The 13,224-nt window shown below is 52.0% G+C and overlaps 2 protein-coding genes across 3 annotated transcripts; both read left to right on the top strand.

Moving 5' to 3' along the window:
• The first annotated feature begins 748 nt into the window (after window positions 1-748).
• On the top strand, window positions 749-8,872 carry PITHD1 (PITH domain containing 1). Its single transcript, XM_079777735.1, has 6 exons — window positions 749-1,038; window positions 1,710-1,753; window positions 2,113-2,190; window positions 4,333-4,437; window positions 5,220-5,328; window positions 5,927-8,872. Exons 1-6 carry the CDS (start codon window positions 841-843, stop codon window positions 6,026-6,028), a joined length of 636 nt encoding a protein of 211 aa, XP_079633861.1. The 5' UTR covers window positions 749-840; the 3' UTR covers window positions 6,029-8,872.
• A 23-nt stretch (window positions 8,873-8,895) lies between these two features.
• On the top strand, window positions 8,896-12,735 carry LYPLA2 (lysophospholipase 2). Of its 2 annotated transcripts, none has more exons than XM_079777734.1 (10): window positions 8,896-8,992; window positions 10,582-10,684; window positions 10,938-10,969; window positions 11,100-11,165; window positions 11,644-11,691; window positions 11,782-11,852; window positions 11,990-12,063; window positions 12,136-12,237; window positions 12,327-12,500; window positions 12,588-12,735. In XM_079777734.1, exons 2-10 carry the CDS (start codon window positions 10,607-10,609, stop codon window positions 12,636-12,638), a joined length of 696 nt encoding a protein of 231 aa, XP_079633860.1. In that variant the 5' UTR covers window positions 8,896-8,992; window positions 10,582-10,606; the 3' UTR covers window positions 12,639-12,735. The 2 variants fall into 2 exon arrangements, with proteins under 2 accessions (XP_079633860.1, XP_079633859.1); XM_079777733.1 differs by lacking the exon at window positions 8,896-8,992 and adding an exon at window positions 9,087-9,239.
• The last annotated feature ends 489 nt before the right edge of the window (window positions 12,736-13,224 follow it).

Below are 13,224 nucleotides of genomic sequence, written 5' to 3'. Positions count from 1 at the left end.
GCACTGCACAGGGGGTAAAGGGAGACCCTGAAGCCCAGGCCACCCCGCTGGGAAGCGGCAGTGCTTGGATGTGAATGAAGACTTGGCTCAGCCATTGAATTCTTCCCATGTGCCAGCCACCGGGCCGAGTTCTTCTCAGTGCGTTTTGTCGTTTCATACTCACTGCGATCCTACGAAACAGACATTATCATTCCCACTTTACCGATGAGGAGACCAAGTCTCGGGATGGGGAAAACGACTTGTTGAGAGCGTCACCCCGTCAGGAGCAGACTCGGGCCTTGTCTCCAGGTCCGGCCCTCCACCAAGCCCATGCTCTCGCCCGCCGAGCCCACTGCGAAGAAAGTGGGGGTGAGATGGGTTGGTAACGTCTAAGCGCCCAAACGTGCACCTGTGAGGCGGCGATAACGTCGTCTCCCCGCTCGCCGGGGCCTTATCGCCGCGCACGCTCTCCTCCGCCCGCTCCCCGACACGTCGGCGGCAAAAGAAAAGCACCGGCTTGAGCCTAAGCGGAAGGAGGACTGGAAACCCAGCACCGCCATCTACTCGGAACGCCGGCTTCACGTCTCTGCCCTTCAGTTTCACGTCGGTGAAACGGGGCTAGCAATAGCATTCGTCCCCAGGATTAAAAAAAAAAAAGGCAACAGGAATTCCCAGGCACCTGGAAGCGCGGGTCGAACGTCAATCCTCTCCGAGCCCGCCCCCTGCTCCCTGGACGCATGCGCCGCACAGGGGCGCCTTTTACGACGCGGCGGCCGCGGTGCGCTTGGCGGCCGGTGCGGAGGGAACGCGGGGCGAGCGGCGGCGACGGGGCTGAGAGGACGCGCGGGCTGCGGCGTCGCCATGTCGCACGGCCACAGTCACGGCGGGGGCGGCTGCCGCTGCGCCGCGGAGCGCGAGGAGCCGCCGGAGCAGCGCGGCCTGGCCTACGGCCTGTACCTGCGCATCGACCTGGAGCGGCTGCAGTGCCTCAACGAGAGCCGCGAGGGCAGCGGCCGCGGCGTCTTCAAGCCGTGGGAGGAGCGGAGCGACCGCTCCAAGGTGGGCCTTCCAGGGCCGGGGGCGGCGAGGCGGGGCCGCGGGCCGTCCGTCCGCCCGCTCGGTCAGCCTCCTTCCCGAAGTTAGAAATAACGACAGCCCGATTGCTGAGCGCTCTCCGTGCCCATCTTCTGCTAGCCCTTCGGGAGCCGAACAGGATCGAGTCTCCCCGTTTTGCAGATAGAGAAACGGAGGCCCAGAGAGGGAAAGGGGCGCAGCCAACGTTCTGTTCCAGGGCTTCGGTGGGTAGTGAGGGGGGTGGCCTTGAGGTTCCCCCACCACCACCACCACAATTTGACCACTAGTTCCAGTGGCTGCCTGATTGTATCACCTGGAGACCAGCCTAGGGCGATGAAGCTTGTTACCCATTCTAGAGCGTTTCCCATTGTGGGGACACGGAGCCATTTGAAAGTCGTGGGCCGCATAGGCTCAGATCTTTGCGCACAATTTCGGGGGCTAGTGGGCCCTGGAAGTTCATTCAGGGGCTCCCCATTAAGAACCCTTTGATCGGATGGTCTGTGGCTATCAACTTTTTAATATTAAGTGCTGAAAAGCCAAAGGAGGTTGACCATTGTGCACTGCACTCTGGTTGCAGAACAGGGTCAGATACCTGAAATTGTAGGCTCTCAGCAAATGTTTGTTGCTTTCTCCTCCCTCCTCCCCCTCCCCTCCAGTTTGTTGAAAGTGATGCAGATGAAGAGCTTCTGTTTAATATTCCGTAAGTATCTCCTTGGTGCTTGCCTCTGGCTAAATACCCAGTTGCCTTATCAGGACTCATTCATTGGTTTTGTCAAGAACCATCTGTGTCTAGAAATGGGGTAAAGGACCGTGGTGGGTTTGAGGAGGAAAAGCGTCATAGATTTCTTGGTGCAGGCGAAAAAGATGTATTCGCTGAAAGATAAGTGAAAAGTCAAGGTAATTTCTTGGAGCTGCACAGTGCCAGAGGCAGACAGGATCTTAGGGGTCACCTAGTGCAAGTTGACACTTGAACTGAAGCCCAGAAAGGGGAAGGGTCTTGCCTGGCGTCAGCCGAGCTTCAAACCCAGGTTGACAACCATCTCTTTTGCGTTCTGGCAGATTTACAGGCAACGTCAAGCTCAAAGGCATCATTATAATGGGAGAGGATGATGACTCACACCCCTCTGAGATGAGACTGTAAGTGTTAAGGGCTTATGCCCCCAAGAAGCTGCTAGCTCTCTCTTTTCTCTGGTATTACTTTATTCCAGAATAATATAATTCTTTCTTTTTACTGGCTAAAATATCCCCTCTCCCCCTCCCCCCCTGAAATAATGTTAGTCTTGTTCTGCATCAGAATATACTTATCTCTTCCTGAATTAACGACTTTTTTAGTTAAGCATCTTTAAGACCAACAGCTTGTCTCTTTTTCAAAGTGCTTCCGTGGCACCACTTATTCAGAGAGATCCTATTAGACGCCAATTGTTGATGACTTAGCAGTTTTCTTAATGATCCAGCTGCAGATCTCAAATGATTCTACTCTTTCGGTTAGCTTCAGAATTTCCCCTTGCTTTTTCATACAGTTATATATAATCTTTCCGTGTGTTTCGCTGACATGGAATTACTCCATTTGAGTTTGTGTGGCCTTTAGTTAGTAAAATTATATATACCTCTTGGAACACTGGATCTGTTGCCACCAGACCTGGCAACTCCCCCCTCCCCCGTTTTTGTTTTGTGTTTTTGTGTGTGTCCCCCCCCCCTTTTCTTTAAATATGTTTTTATTGATTTTTAGAGAGAGAGAGAGAAACGTCAGTGTGAGAACATAACATCGAGATAGGCCACACACATCCCAACAGGGGATTGAACCCTGACAGGGAATCAAACCCTGACTGGGAATCCAACTGGCTTCCTTTCAGTTCACAGGACAACACTCAACCAACTGAGCTACACCGGCCAGGGCTAGTACTCCCTTTTTAACAACTTGCCTAAAAGAAGAGAAAATTGCTTTTGGAGTATTGAAGAAACAAATATTAGAAGAATTTTACAAAAAATTTCTTCTGGCCCAGCCGGTGTGGGTCAGTGGTTGAGCATTGACCCATGAACCACGGGTCAGGGCACTTGCCTGGGTTGCATGCTCGATCCCCAGTAGGGGGCAGCAGGAGGAAGCCTGTCGATGTTGCTCTCTCGATATTTATATCTCTGTCTTCCTTCCTCTAAAAATCACTAAAAACATTTTTTTAAAGAGATATGTTTTTTAAATAAAATTGCCAAAACCGATTTGGCTCAGTGGATAGAGCGTCGGCCTGCGGACTGAAAGGTCCCAGGTTCTATTCCGGTCAAGGGCATGTACCTTGGTTGTGGGCACATCCCCGGTAGGGGGTGTGCAGGAGGAAGCTGGTTGATGTTTCTCTCTCATCGATGTTTCTATCTTTCTATTCCTCTCTGTAAAAAATCAATAAAATATATTTTTTTAAATAAAATTGATCAATATAAAACATATTTAAGAAATTAACACTATTTTTTAATGTTAGGAACATGAATTTGAAAGAAACTTCACATATTTAATCATTTTAGGAAAACAGTATGTTTGAGTTAATGCTTATGGATTGGATTGAGAAGACTAGACATTCAAGTACTGTGATTAGGAATGGGCTCTGGAATAAACTGCTTGGGTTCAAATTCTGTTTGTACCACTTGCTAGCTGCATGACTTTGGTACTTGTCTTCTCTAAACTTCAATTTTCTCATATGTTAAATGGCAGTAGTAATAGTATAAATCTCATAAGATTGTGGAGAGAATTAAATGGTATAAAACATGTAGAGCTTAGAATGAGTCATTCATCAGTTGTGTGCCTCATGCACCCTGATCGAGCCTGCAACCTAGGTGTGTGCCAGGTTGGTGTGTGGGACAACGCTCCAATCAACTGAGTCCTGTAGTGGAATTTGGACACAAAAAATGCTTGAGCAGTGGGTTGCCTGATCTTATCTCTTAACTGTTCAATATGTTTCTGCCAAAGTATTTCCCCTCATGAGTAAGCTGTTTTATTGAAACATCCTCGGCATGGCCTGAATGCGCTGAGTCGCTTATTTTCTCCATGCTTTTGCTGCATGTGACCTAGTTTGAGCTATCTCTTTGTGTATGCTTCTCATGTGATCCTAACACACTCAAAGATGCCATTGGCGTATGTTGCAATTTTCAGCTCTTGTCGGATTAAGGTATTGGTGAAAAAAATGCCATTTCCAAAATTTGATCTCTTTGGTAGAACTGAAGGCAGTTGTCAGTAGTAAGTTTTGAAAAACTTAAAAATATGGTGATGCACATTTCTTTATTTTCCTTTCTCAGGTATAAGAACATTCCACAGATGTCCTTTGATGACACGGACAGGGAGCCAGATCAGACCTTTAGTTTGAACCGGGATCTTACAGGAGAATTAGAATATGCTACAAAGTAAGCACTGGGCCCATCTTCCATTCTCTGTGGCTTCTTTTCTTTTTGAATTTTAAGCTTTATTTATTTTTAAAATTGAACTTATTAGAGCGACATTGGTTAATAAAATTATATAGGTTTCAGGTGTTGTGTGGCTTCTGCGGACCAGCAGGCGCTCCCTCATTTACAATGAGCAAATGTGCATTAGTGCTTGCTGGGCTTGCAATTTAGTTTTGGCCCATCTCCTGCTCGCTTAGCATCAGAAACAGGTTAAAACAGTGGAGGAGATTTGATCCTTGGCTTGGTCAGTTTTTGGCAGAGATTCGATGCAAGCCACAGATTTGTTAACTTGTAAGCAATTGGCAGATCTGAATGAGCTCCTAGGATGGCCTTAGGAAAGATGTTTTCAGAATTCCTCTGCACAGTTGGCTTATAACAGGTCAAGTTACATGTGACCACCTTATTTCTTATTTCCTAAGGGGAGGTCAACGCTGAACTCGCGTTATCATCTCTGCTTGGTCATACGGCATTTCTTAATCCTGCCCTTTGAGGACAGGGGCAGTGTTGGCTCACTTTTCTATCCCTATTGCCTTAGACAGGATCTGGCAAATGCGAGGTAAATGTTCACGGAATTAATTGCTTGTCCAAAGGAGAAGAATGAGACATAAGACCCCAAGAATGTTCTGTGACATTTGCCTAGGTTTTACCACAAGTTAGAGCTGGGATTGTTGCTTTTAACATTGTAGTGAGATGCTAATTGAACTCTAACCTATGTCTTCTCTCCCCACTCCTTCATCCTCTAGAATATCTCGTTTTTCGAGTGTCTATCATCTCTCAATTCATATTTCAAAAAACTTTGGGGCAGATACCACAAAAGTCTTGTATATTGGCCTGAGAGGAGAATGGACTGAGGTAAGATGGGACAGGAAACGTTGCCCTCTCCATTATGTGTACATACGTATATATATCTTCATGTTGTGGTAGTGAGAGCTTTAAGAAAAGGAAAAAGAGCAACTTGAGACATTGATTGCTCTCAGTCTGTTTATAATTTTTCTTGGTTTCATCACTTAAACTGCCTTTGTCATTTGAGAGGCTATATAGATAGGTATTTTTAAGAGGGTTGAAATAAAACAGTTGATATCAATTCAGTTTTTCAGTTTAAAATTGTTTCAATATTATTTTTGTTCAACATTTTTAGTATATTATGTGCTGAACCAAGCATTCATTCAACATTTCTGAGAGTCTTTCTTATTCCAGGCAGCAGAGATAAGATGATAAAAAAGATAGAGAAGGTCCTTTTCTCAGGGTGCCTCCAATATAGTGGGGGAATGAATCTTCTGAGTTATGGGGTGAATTATTGATAATGATCTTTGCAACCTTTTCAAGATAAAAAGTATCAGAACAGGAAAGAGATTAGATGATGACTTCTAGAAATGGACCTGAATAAGGACTACTGAACTGTGTCATCTGGAAAGTAGCCAGCTGACCTAGCATCTCAATTTTCTTGCAGTTTCGCCGACATGAGGTAACCATCTGCAATTATGAAGCATCGGCCAACCCAGCAGACCACAAGGTCCATCAGGTTACCCCACAGACACACTTCATTTCCTAGGGGCTGGCCAAGGCTCCCACAGAGGCTCTGTGTCAGTGAAGATGTGTGACAGCCTATTGGGAAGGACAAAGAGATGGGGCTCCAGAGAGAGTTGACTGCCACAGACTCTGCCAAGCTTTGTCTTTGGGGCTTACTGCAGAAACCTGGCCCATGGAAGACACCACACCACCGGGAGGGTTGTGTGGGTGCCAGGGGACAATCATGGTTCTCTAGGGCCCTGTAGGAATTGGGTCTTGGTTTGGTCAGTATCTGGCAGTCATGGATAATGCCTGCCTTTCCAGTCAGTGTGGCCATGGGATTTCAAGTGTCTTACTTTGTGGCAGGATTTTTGTGTGACTTTTTTTTTAATGGCAACTATTCCTGGGTTGCAGTAAACTTTCTGAAGCCTCAGCATTGTGTTCGTATTAGCCATCAGGAAGGTCTCCAACTAGAAATACTTGTCCCTGCTTGCTCCTTTTCCCTGTCATCATTTAGCATTCTTGTCAAGTTGCTCAGCTTGGAGTTGTCTGTCATGCACTAGTGTGCCATGGTTATAGCTGGAAGAGCAGGACTCTCCTGATGATGCTTAATTAATAGCTTGAGGAGAAGGTCTTCTTTCCTACTGCCTAGGTAAGCAATCTGGGGAGAGCATGGGCATCTCATTTCTATGTTTGTGGGTATCTGGCCCAGGTAAGATTGGGCCTTAGGTAAGATTCCCCTCGGGACATCCTGTTTATTAGCTTCTAGCTAGTGTTGTAAGGCAAGTGCCAGAATTTGGAGATCTCAGTTCTTGTCATGGCTTTTTATTCACTGTGACTAATAAGCTTCCTAATAAATCCTTGCCAAACTTCTTGCTTGTGTATTCTTTTGAGTTCTTGGTAGTACTGATGAAACTTTTACTTTACTGGGAACTGTATATAACTTTGAAGTTTGTTGTTTTGGACCAAGTAGATAAAAATGCTATAGTTATATCAAGACTAGATCAGTTTTTCCAGGAAAGGTCGAGCTTAATTTTGTACAGTAGACTAAAAACACTCCTGTACCCACCGACCCACTCAATATTTTGTAAAGAGGAAGATGAGGTTAACCTTTATTCCATTTCTCAAGAAAGAAAATTGTATAAATGAGGGAGACCAGCTTCTGGAGTTCAGAAGAAATGAGGGCGAGGAAAGTAAGTGAGCAGCACCTACGGTCCCAAGGTGGACCCAAGACTTTGGACTTAAAATTTGAAACTCAGGAGAGAATTGTAATTGGAGAGAATTGAAGTTATCTACAAAGAGGATTTCAAATGGTCAGTATTCTCTCACTTGCAGAAAATAGAAACAATTGCTCCTGGGAATTAGTATTGAATCTGATCCATTCCTCTAGGGCAGGGTTAGAGAATCTTTTTTTCTGCCACGGGCTATTTGGATATTGCAATCATTCATGGGCCATACAAAGTTATCAACTTAAAAATTAGCCTGCTGTATTTGGTCAAACAATTAACTCGCTCTAATGCCTTGGCAGGGCCAGGTTAAATGATTTCTCAGGCCTTATACAGCCCGCATGCCAGACATTCCCCACCCCTGCTCTAGGGCTTTGGCCCACACTATTAGGATATACCCACAGGCTATCGTATGTAAAGCCTGCCACCACTAAACTTTGTCGAGCCTCAACATTTCTAAAATACCGCCTGAAACCAACCAGAAGCAAATGCAATTATTGATGAACTAAGGGTCCTACTCAGTTGTATCATTTTGGAGATAAAGGACTGCTTTAATTTGGAGTATGGAGAAACAACATGAGAAGTCTTGGGACAGGATAGCCCTTCATTAATCCACTAATTAAAGCACAATCACAGGCAGCCTCTGGGACTTGGCCTCTGAATTTGAGATTTCACTTTGAAGAATTTGCTCCAAGTGCCACAGTGTCTCAGGAGATTAGGAGTGCGGAAGGAATTGTTCATAACATCCAGTAGGGATTCTGTCGTGGGAGGGAGTAGCTGTGTAGTCTTCATCCACTCATCCCCTTTCTGGTCCTGGGTCTGGCTTGCTGTGGTCCTCTGGACCTGAAGCTTTCCTGCTCTGGGGAATCCTGGTATTTTAGGTTGTCTGTGACCTGTTGAGCACTTAGACCAAACTGCCTCTTACCCTGGGAGAAATGCTTGGTTGAGCTTCCCAGTTTACTGTTTTGTTTGTTTTTTTTCAGTTCCAAGAAAAAATAGTGTAGGTTTTGCTGAAAGAAGGAGTCCTGAGCTGCTGAGGGATGAGCACTACTCATTGTTTACAGGTGGCCACAAGTTCTCAGGGACATCCTTCAACTCAGTCTGCATCCCCTTCCAGCTTTTCCGTGGACCCTGATCCCCATTTCCACTTCGCCAGTGCGGCAAGGAGCAAAGGGTGACTCATTGGTACCCAAAGGAAGCCCTTTTTGTCCTTAATAAGAGCTCAGTGATGGCGGTATTTGTGCCCTCTGCACGGCATTGCTTGCCCTGGGCAGAGCTAAGCGCACTGCCGAGGCCTGTCCAGCTGTCCTGCTATGACCTGTGTCATTTTCCCAGGGTCGTTTTTAGAGTCATTAGGCCTCACACTGGTTTTATGATGTATTAAGCATTTCTCATTTGAGCCTACCAGCAAAGCTGTGAAGTAGGCAGGGTGGTTATTATCACCATTTTACAGTCCAGAAAGCAGTGCAGAGTATAATCCCGAGATTGCTGTTTACTTCCGCTCCCTGGGCCTCAGTTTCCTCATTTTAAAAATAAGACTGGAGGACTAGAAGGTCTCTCAGGATCTTTAAGGATTCCACCCACGATCCTGGGCGCGGGCAGGAAAGCTTGTGGTGGACAGCCAGGACCATCCTGAGGGGTGGACCTGGGCGCGGCGCAGGGCGGCGGGGAAACTTCCTGCTCCGGTGCGGAACGCCTCTCCTTCCGGACAGCGTTCCTCCGGGGGGCGCCTGGTGGCGGCAGCAGAGGGGTGCCTCGGATACACAGTCTGAATTCTTCAGGTGACTGCGGGCTGAGTGGCGGGGAGGGGCCCCAGGTACCCAGCAGGGCAGCTCCAGTCTGGTGAAGGCCCGCCGCCCACTTCCGGGTTCCGTACCCCTGGCCAGGCTACTTCCGGTACCGCGATGGCCGGGTTCCCGGGACGCCAACGGAAGTTCCGGCGGGGGCGGTGGAGGGGGAAGAGTGTGTGTCTGTGCCGGAGAAAGAGGAGAACCGCCCGAGAGGTCTCCTAACCCCCAGGGAGTGAAGGTACCGGTCCCGGACCAGCGGGCGGAGGAAGGGCGCTGGGGGGGGGGGGGCGGGGGGAGTCGGGCCACACGGGGGTCCCGGTGAGTGGGGAGGAGGCGCCGCGGTTGTGAGATGGGGGTGGGGAGTAAGGTGCGGAGAGGCGCTGGCCAGGCTTGGGCACTTTGGGGATCAAGAGGGGTGAGAAGTGGGGTCCGCGTGTGATGAGAGGGACTTAAGGTCGGAAGAGGAAGATCCCATTGTGAGGCGGGGGCTCCCCGCGGTCAAAGGTAAAGCGACCCTTTGTGGGCGGGAGCGGGTCTGGGTCCGGGTAGAAAATGTCCCTGGAGGGCGGGGGGCGACCCTCGTTCCGAACGGAAGTTCTCATTGTGGGGAGTGGGAAACCCTGCGCCGGGGTGGAAGTTTTTAGGGGAGGGAGGGAGACCCCAGGCCGGGGGTGGGGCACCATTCTGAGACGGGGGGACTCTGGGGTGAGAGGTGGAAGGAACCCCAGTTCAGGGTGAAAGGTGTGTTCCCTAGAGTGACGAGGTGAGGGACCCCACTGTGCAGAGGGCACTGAGTGCAGGGAGAGCTGGGCACCGCAGGGAAGGGCAGGCACTTGGGGGCAGGAGCAGAAGCTTCTGGGGAGTTGGGAGGATGCGAAGGGTGATGAGGAGCCAGCCTGACATTCTTTTGTGTGTCTGGGAGTCTCAGAGCGCGGTCAAGCTGGGGGACCCTTCTGGAGTCGGTGGGCAGCAGCGGCAGGTTGCCCCATTCAGGGGAGTGTGGGGCACCAGGTAGAGGTGGGTGGTGGGCTGGAGTCCCAGGGGCTCTGGAAATGGCTAAGCCAGAAACTGCTGTGAAGGCTGGGTGGGGGCTGGATGGGAGGGAGGTTGGAGAGAATATGGGGGGTCCTGGGGCGTAGGGGCTGGAAGCTTATTTCCCTGGCATTTCCTAGGAGTTGGGGAGGAAGGGACTAGGGGGCGCTAGAGGAGGGGACGATTAGAGAGCACTGAGAAGGCAGCTACGGGCTGAGGGCTGTTAGTGGCGGAAGGCTGCAGGGGAAATCCCTCCCCCCACAGCCCCCAAGCTCAGCCTTTGCCCATCTCTAGCAAGCTCAGGCTGTATGGTGGCCAAAACCAGGGCACTAGAGGGGGCAACTCCGCTTCTCATCCCTAGAATAGAGGCAAACGTCCTACCTGCTCTAGCCCAGGACTTCCCCGCCTTTCTGTGTGCTCAGGACAGAACCTTGGGTGCTGTGTGGGGCCGATGGCCTGAGTGGGCCCTGGGTTTGAGGCTCGGCCCTGTGTCAGGAGTCTATCCGCTGCCTGAGCTTGCTCTTGACCGCCCCCCTGAATTTGCACAGGCCCCAGCCTGGAGCCCTGCAGTGTATGTGTGGTAACACCATGTCTGTGCCCCTGCTCACCGATGCTGCCACTGTGTCTGGAGCTGAGCGGGAAACGGCTGCGGTAAGGGTCCCCGCGCACCCACAGCAGCTCCCGGGCCAGCTGGGGAACTGGCTGGAGGGGGCGTGGGAAAATGGAGGTGGCAGTGATGAGAAGGGAGAAGCTTGGAGGTGGGGGGCCGGATAATAACCTGTTTGGCTGCTACCTCGGTTCCCCAAGGGGGAGGGGGAGGAGTGGCCAGAAGTTGGACAGTAAGGAGTGATAGCAAGATGATGACTACCCTCTGCCCATCTGTCCACCTCTGATCCTTTTCCAGGTTATCTTTTTACATGGACTTGGAGACACAGGGTGAGTGAGCTGGGGAGTGGGTGTGCCCAGGGGAGGTGGGGACGGTCCAGTTGGCAGGGCCAGAGCGGCCTGTGCCTCCCTCCCTTTCTCCGTCTCCACATCGGGGCCTTGTCTTCCCTCCCTCCCACAGGCACAGTTGGGCTGACGCCCTCTCCACCATCCGGCTCCCTCACGTCAAGTACATCTGTCCCCATGCGTGAGTGTCACCCTAGCAAGGGAGGGGCTGAGGGAGGAACCAGCTAGGAGGGTGATCCTGTGGTCCTGGGTCTGTTCTCTCCTGCCCGCGGCATCCTGGGGCCTGGGCAGGAAGTGCCATTTTCAGCCTTTACTCCTGTGGAGCCCCCAGGAACGGAGTCCAGCCCAGCCCTCAGCCCAAGGCCTCCTAGACCTCAGATCTCCTAGAACCAGGACCCCCTGCTCCCCTTCCCCAAGTACTCACCCGCTGAGCTGGAGCCCCGGCAAGCTGAGCGCTGGGCTCTGCTTCTCCATCTCTACTGCTGATGCTTAACCACAGCTTCCAGCCCCACGTGGTGGCAGGTTGCCTGGCAACACCTTAAACACAGGCCCTGCCTGCTGGGAGGGGCCCCCAGGGGCTGCTCTGCCCTCTCCTGGGATCTCTGCGATGGCTCTCTCATCCCTCTGGGGCATGACGGTCCTTCTTGTGTTCTCCCCAGGCCTCGGATCCCCGTGACACTCAACATGAAGATGGTGATGCCCTCCTGGTGAGTGTGGAGACGGGCAGTGGGGGCTGGGGGAGTTGTAGGGGGCTGGCTGGGGTCTTCCTGTAGCTGCCAGTGCCTCTGCTTTCGCAGGTTTGACCTGATGGGGCTGAGTCCAGATGCCCCCGAGGACGAGGCTGGCATCAAGAAGGCAGCAGAGAACAGTAAGGCCCCGCCCCTCAGCATGCTCGCTCTCCCCCCCCCCCTCCTCTCCAGGAAAGCGCTGGGCAGTGCCTCTGTCTGGTCTTTCCTGGGGGCCCCTCCAGCAGCTCTCCTCACCCAGTCATGCCCCCTCCCCCAGTAAAGGCCTTGATTGAGCACGAGATGAAGAATGGGATCCCTGCCAATCGGATCGTCCTGGGAGGCTTTTCACAGGTGAGGGGAGAGGGGGTGTGGGTAGTGGGTAGGTGAGTTGTGCCCTCATGACTTACTCTCTCCTTCCTTCAGGGTGGGGCCCTGTCCCTCTACACGGCCCTCACCTGCCCGCACCCTCTGGCTGGCATTGTGGCGCTGAGCTGTTGGCTGCCTCTGCACCGGGCCTTCCCCCAGGTGAGTGTCTCCATGCCCCTGTCCTGCCCTTTGCGGCTCCTGGGGGCATGGGAATTGTGCTGAAGCACTGAGTCCTGTCTGGCCCACAGGCAGCCAATGGCAATGCCAAGGACCTGGCCATCCTTCAGTGCCATGGGGAGCTGGACCCCATGGTTCCCGTACGGTTTGGGGCCCTGACAGCTGAGAAGCTCCGGACCGTTGTCACACCTGCCAGGGTCCAGTTCAAGACATACCCAGGCGTCATGCACGGCTCCTGTCCTCAGGTCAGTGGTAAAGGGCCGCTTCCTGCTCCTGCCCCTCTCCTTCCTCCCTCCCTCCACCGGAGCCTCTGACAGCCCCCCTCCCCCCAGGAGATGGCGGCTGTGAAGGAGTTTCTGGAGAAGCTGTTGCCTCCTGTCTAACCAGAGTGGCTGGCCCCCAGCTCACAGGGGACCCAGCACGTGTGCACCATCTTGGATCTGAGCCGGTCGAGCCCCGGTCCCCACCCTCCCTGACCCATCCTCTTCCCACGGGCCTCTGAGGCAGGCGGGCCCAGGCTAGCCAGGCCTCCTTCCTGGCTCTAGCCACCTGGCTTCTGCAGCAGGGGCCGGGCTGCTTTCTCCCCTTTTCCTGGAGGCGGGCCCCCGGCAGCAGTATTGGAGGGGCTGTAGGCAGCGGGAGAAGGGGCCCGGCCGCTGACCCACTCACTCAGGACCTCACTCACTAGCCCCGCTTTGGGCCCCCTCCCGTGACCTCAGGGTTTGGCCCAAGGGGCCCTCCCAGGCCCCATCTACCCCTCCCAACGGATTTGCCCAGATAATCGTGCGTCTCTCCTGCCTCCGCTCCAGCTGCTTCTCAATCATGAATGTGTCCATGGCCCCAAGCCCCTTGCTGCTGTGGGCTACTGGCCCGGGCAGGAATGTTGGCGAGGGGCAGAGTCCTTGGAGGGGGCCTTTCTTCAGCCCTTTCTGGTTTGGGGGCTGGGCCCTGCCTCCCCATTACCTTCCT

The sequence above is a fragment of the Cnephaeus nilssonii genome (assembly GCF_951640355.1).
Source record: "Cnephaeus nilssonii genome assembly, chromosome: 7".
In the NCBI taxonomy this organism is placed as follows: domain Eukaryota; kingdom Metazoa; phylum Chordata; class Mammalia; order Chiroptera; family Vespertilionidae; genus Cnephaeus; species Cnephaeus nilssonii.
This window is presented reverse-complemented; position numbering and strand designations above follow the sequence as displayed.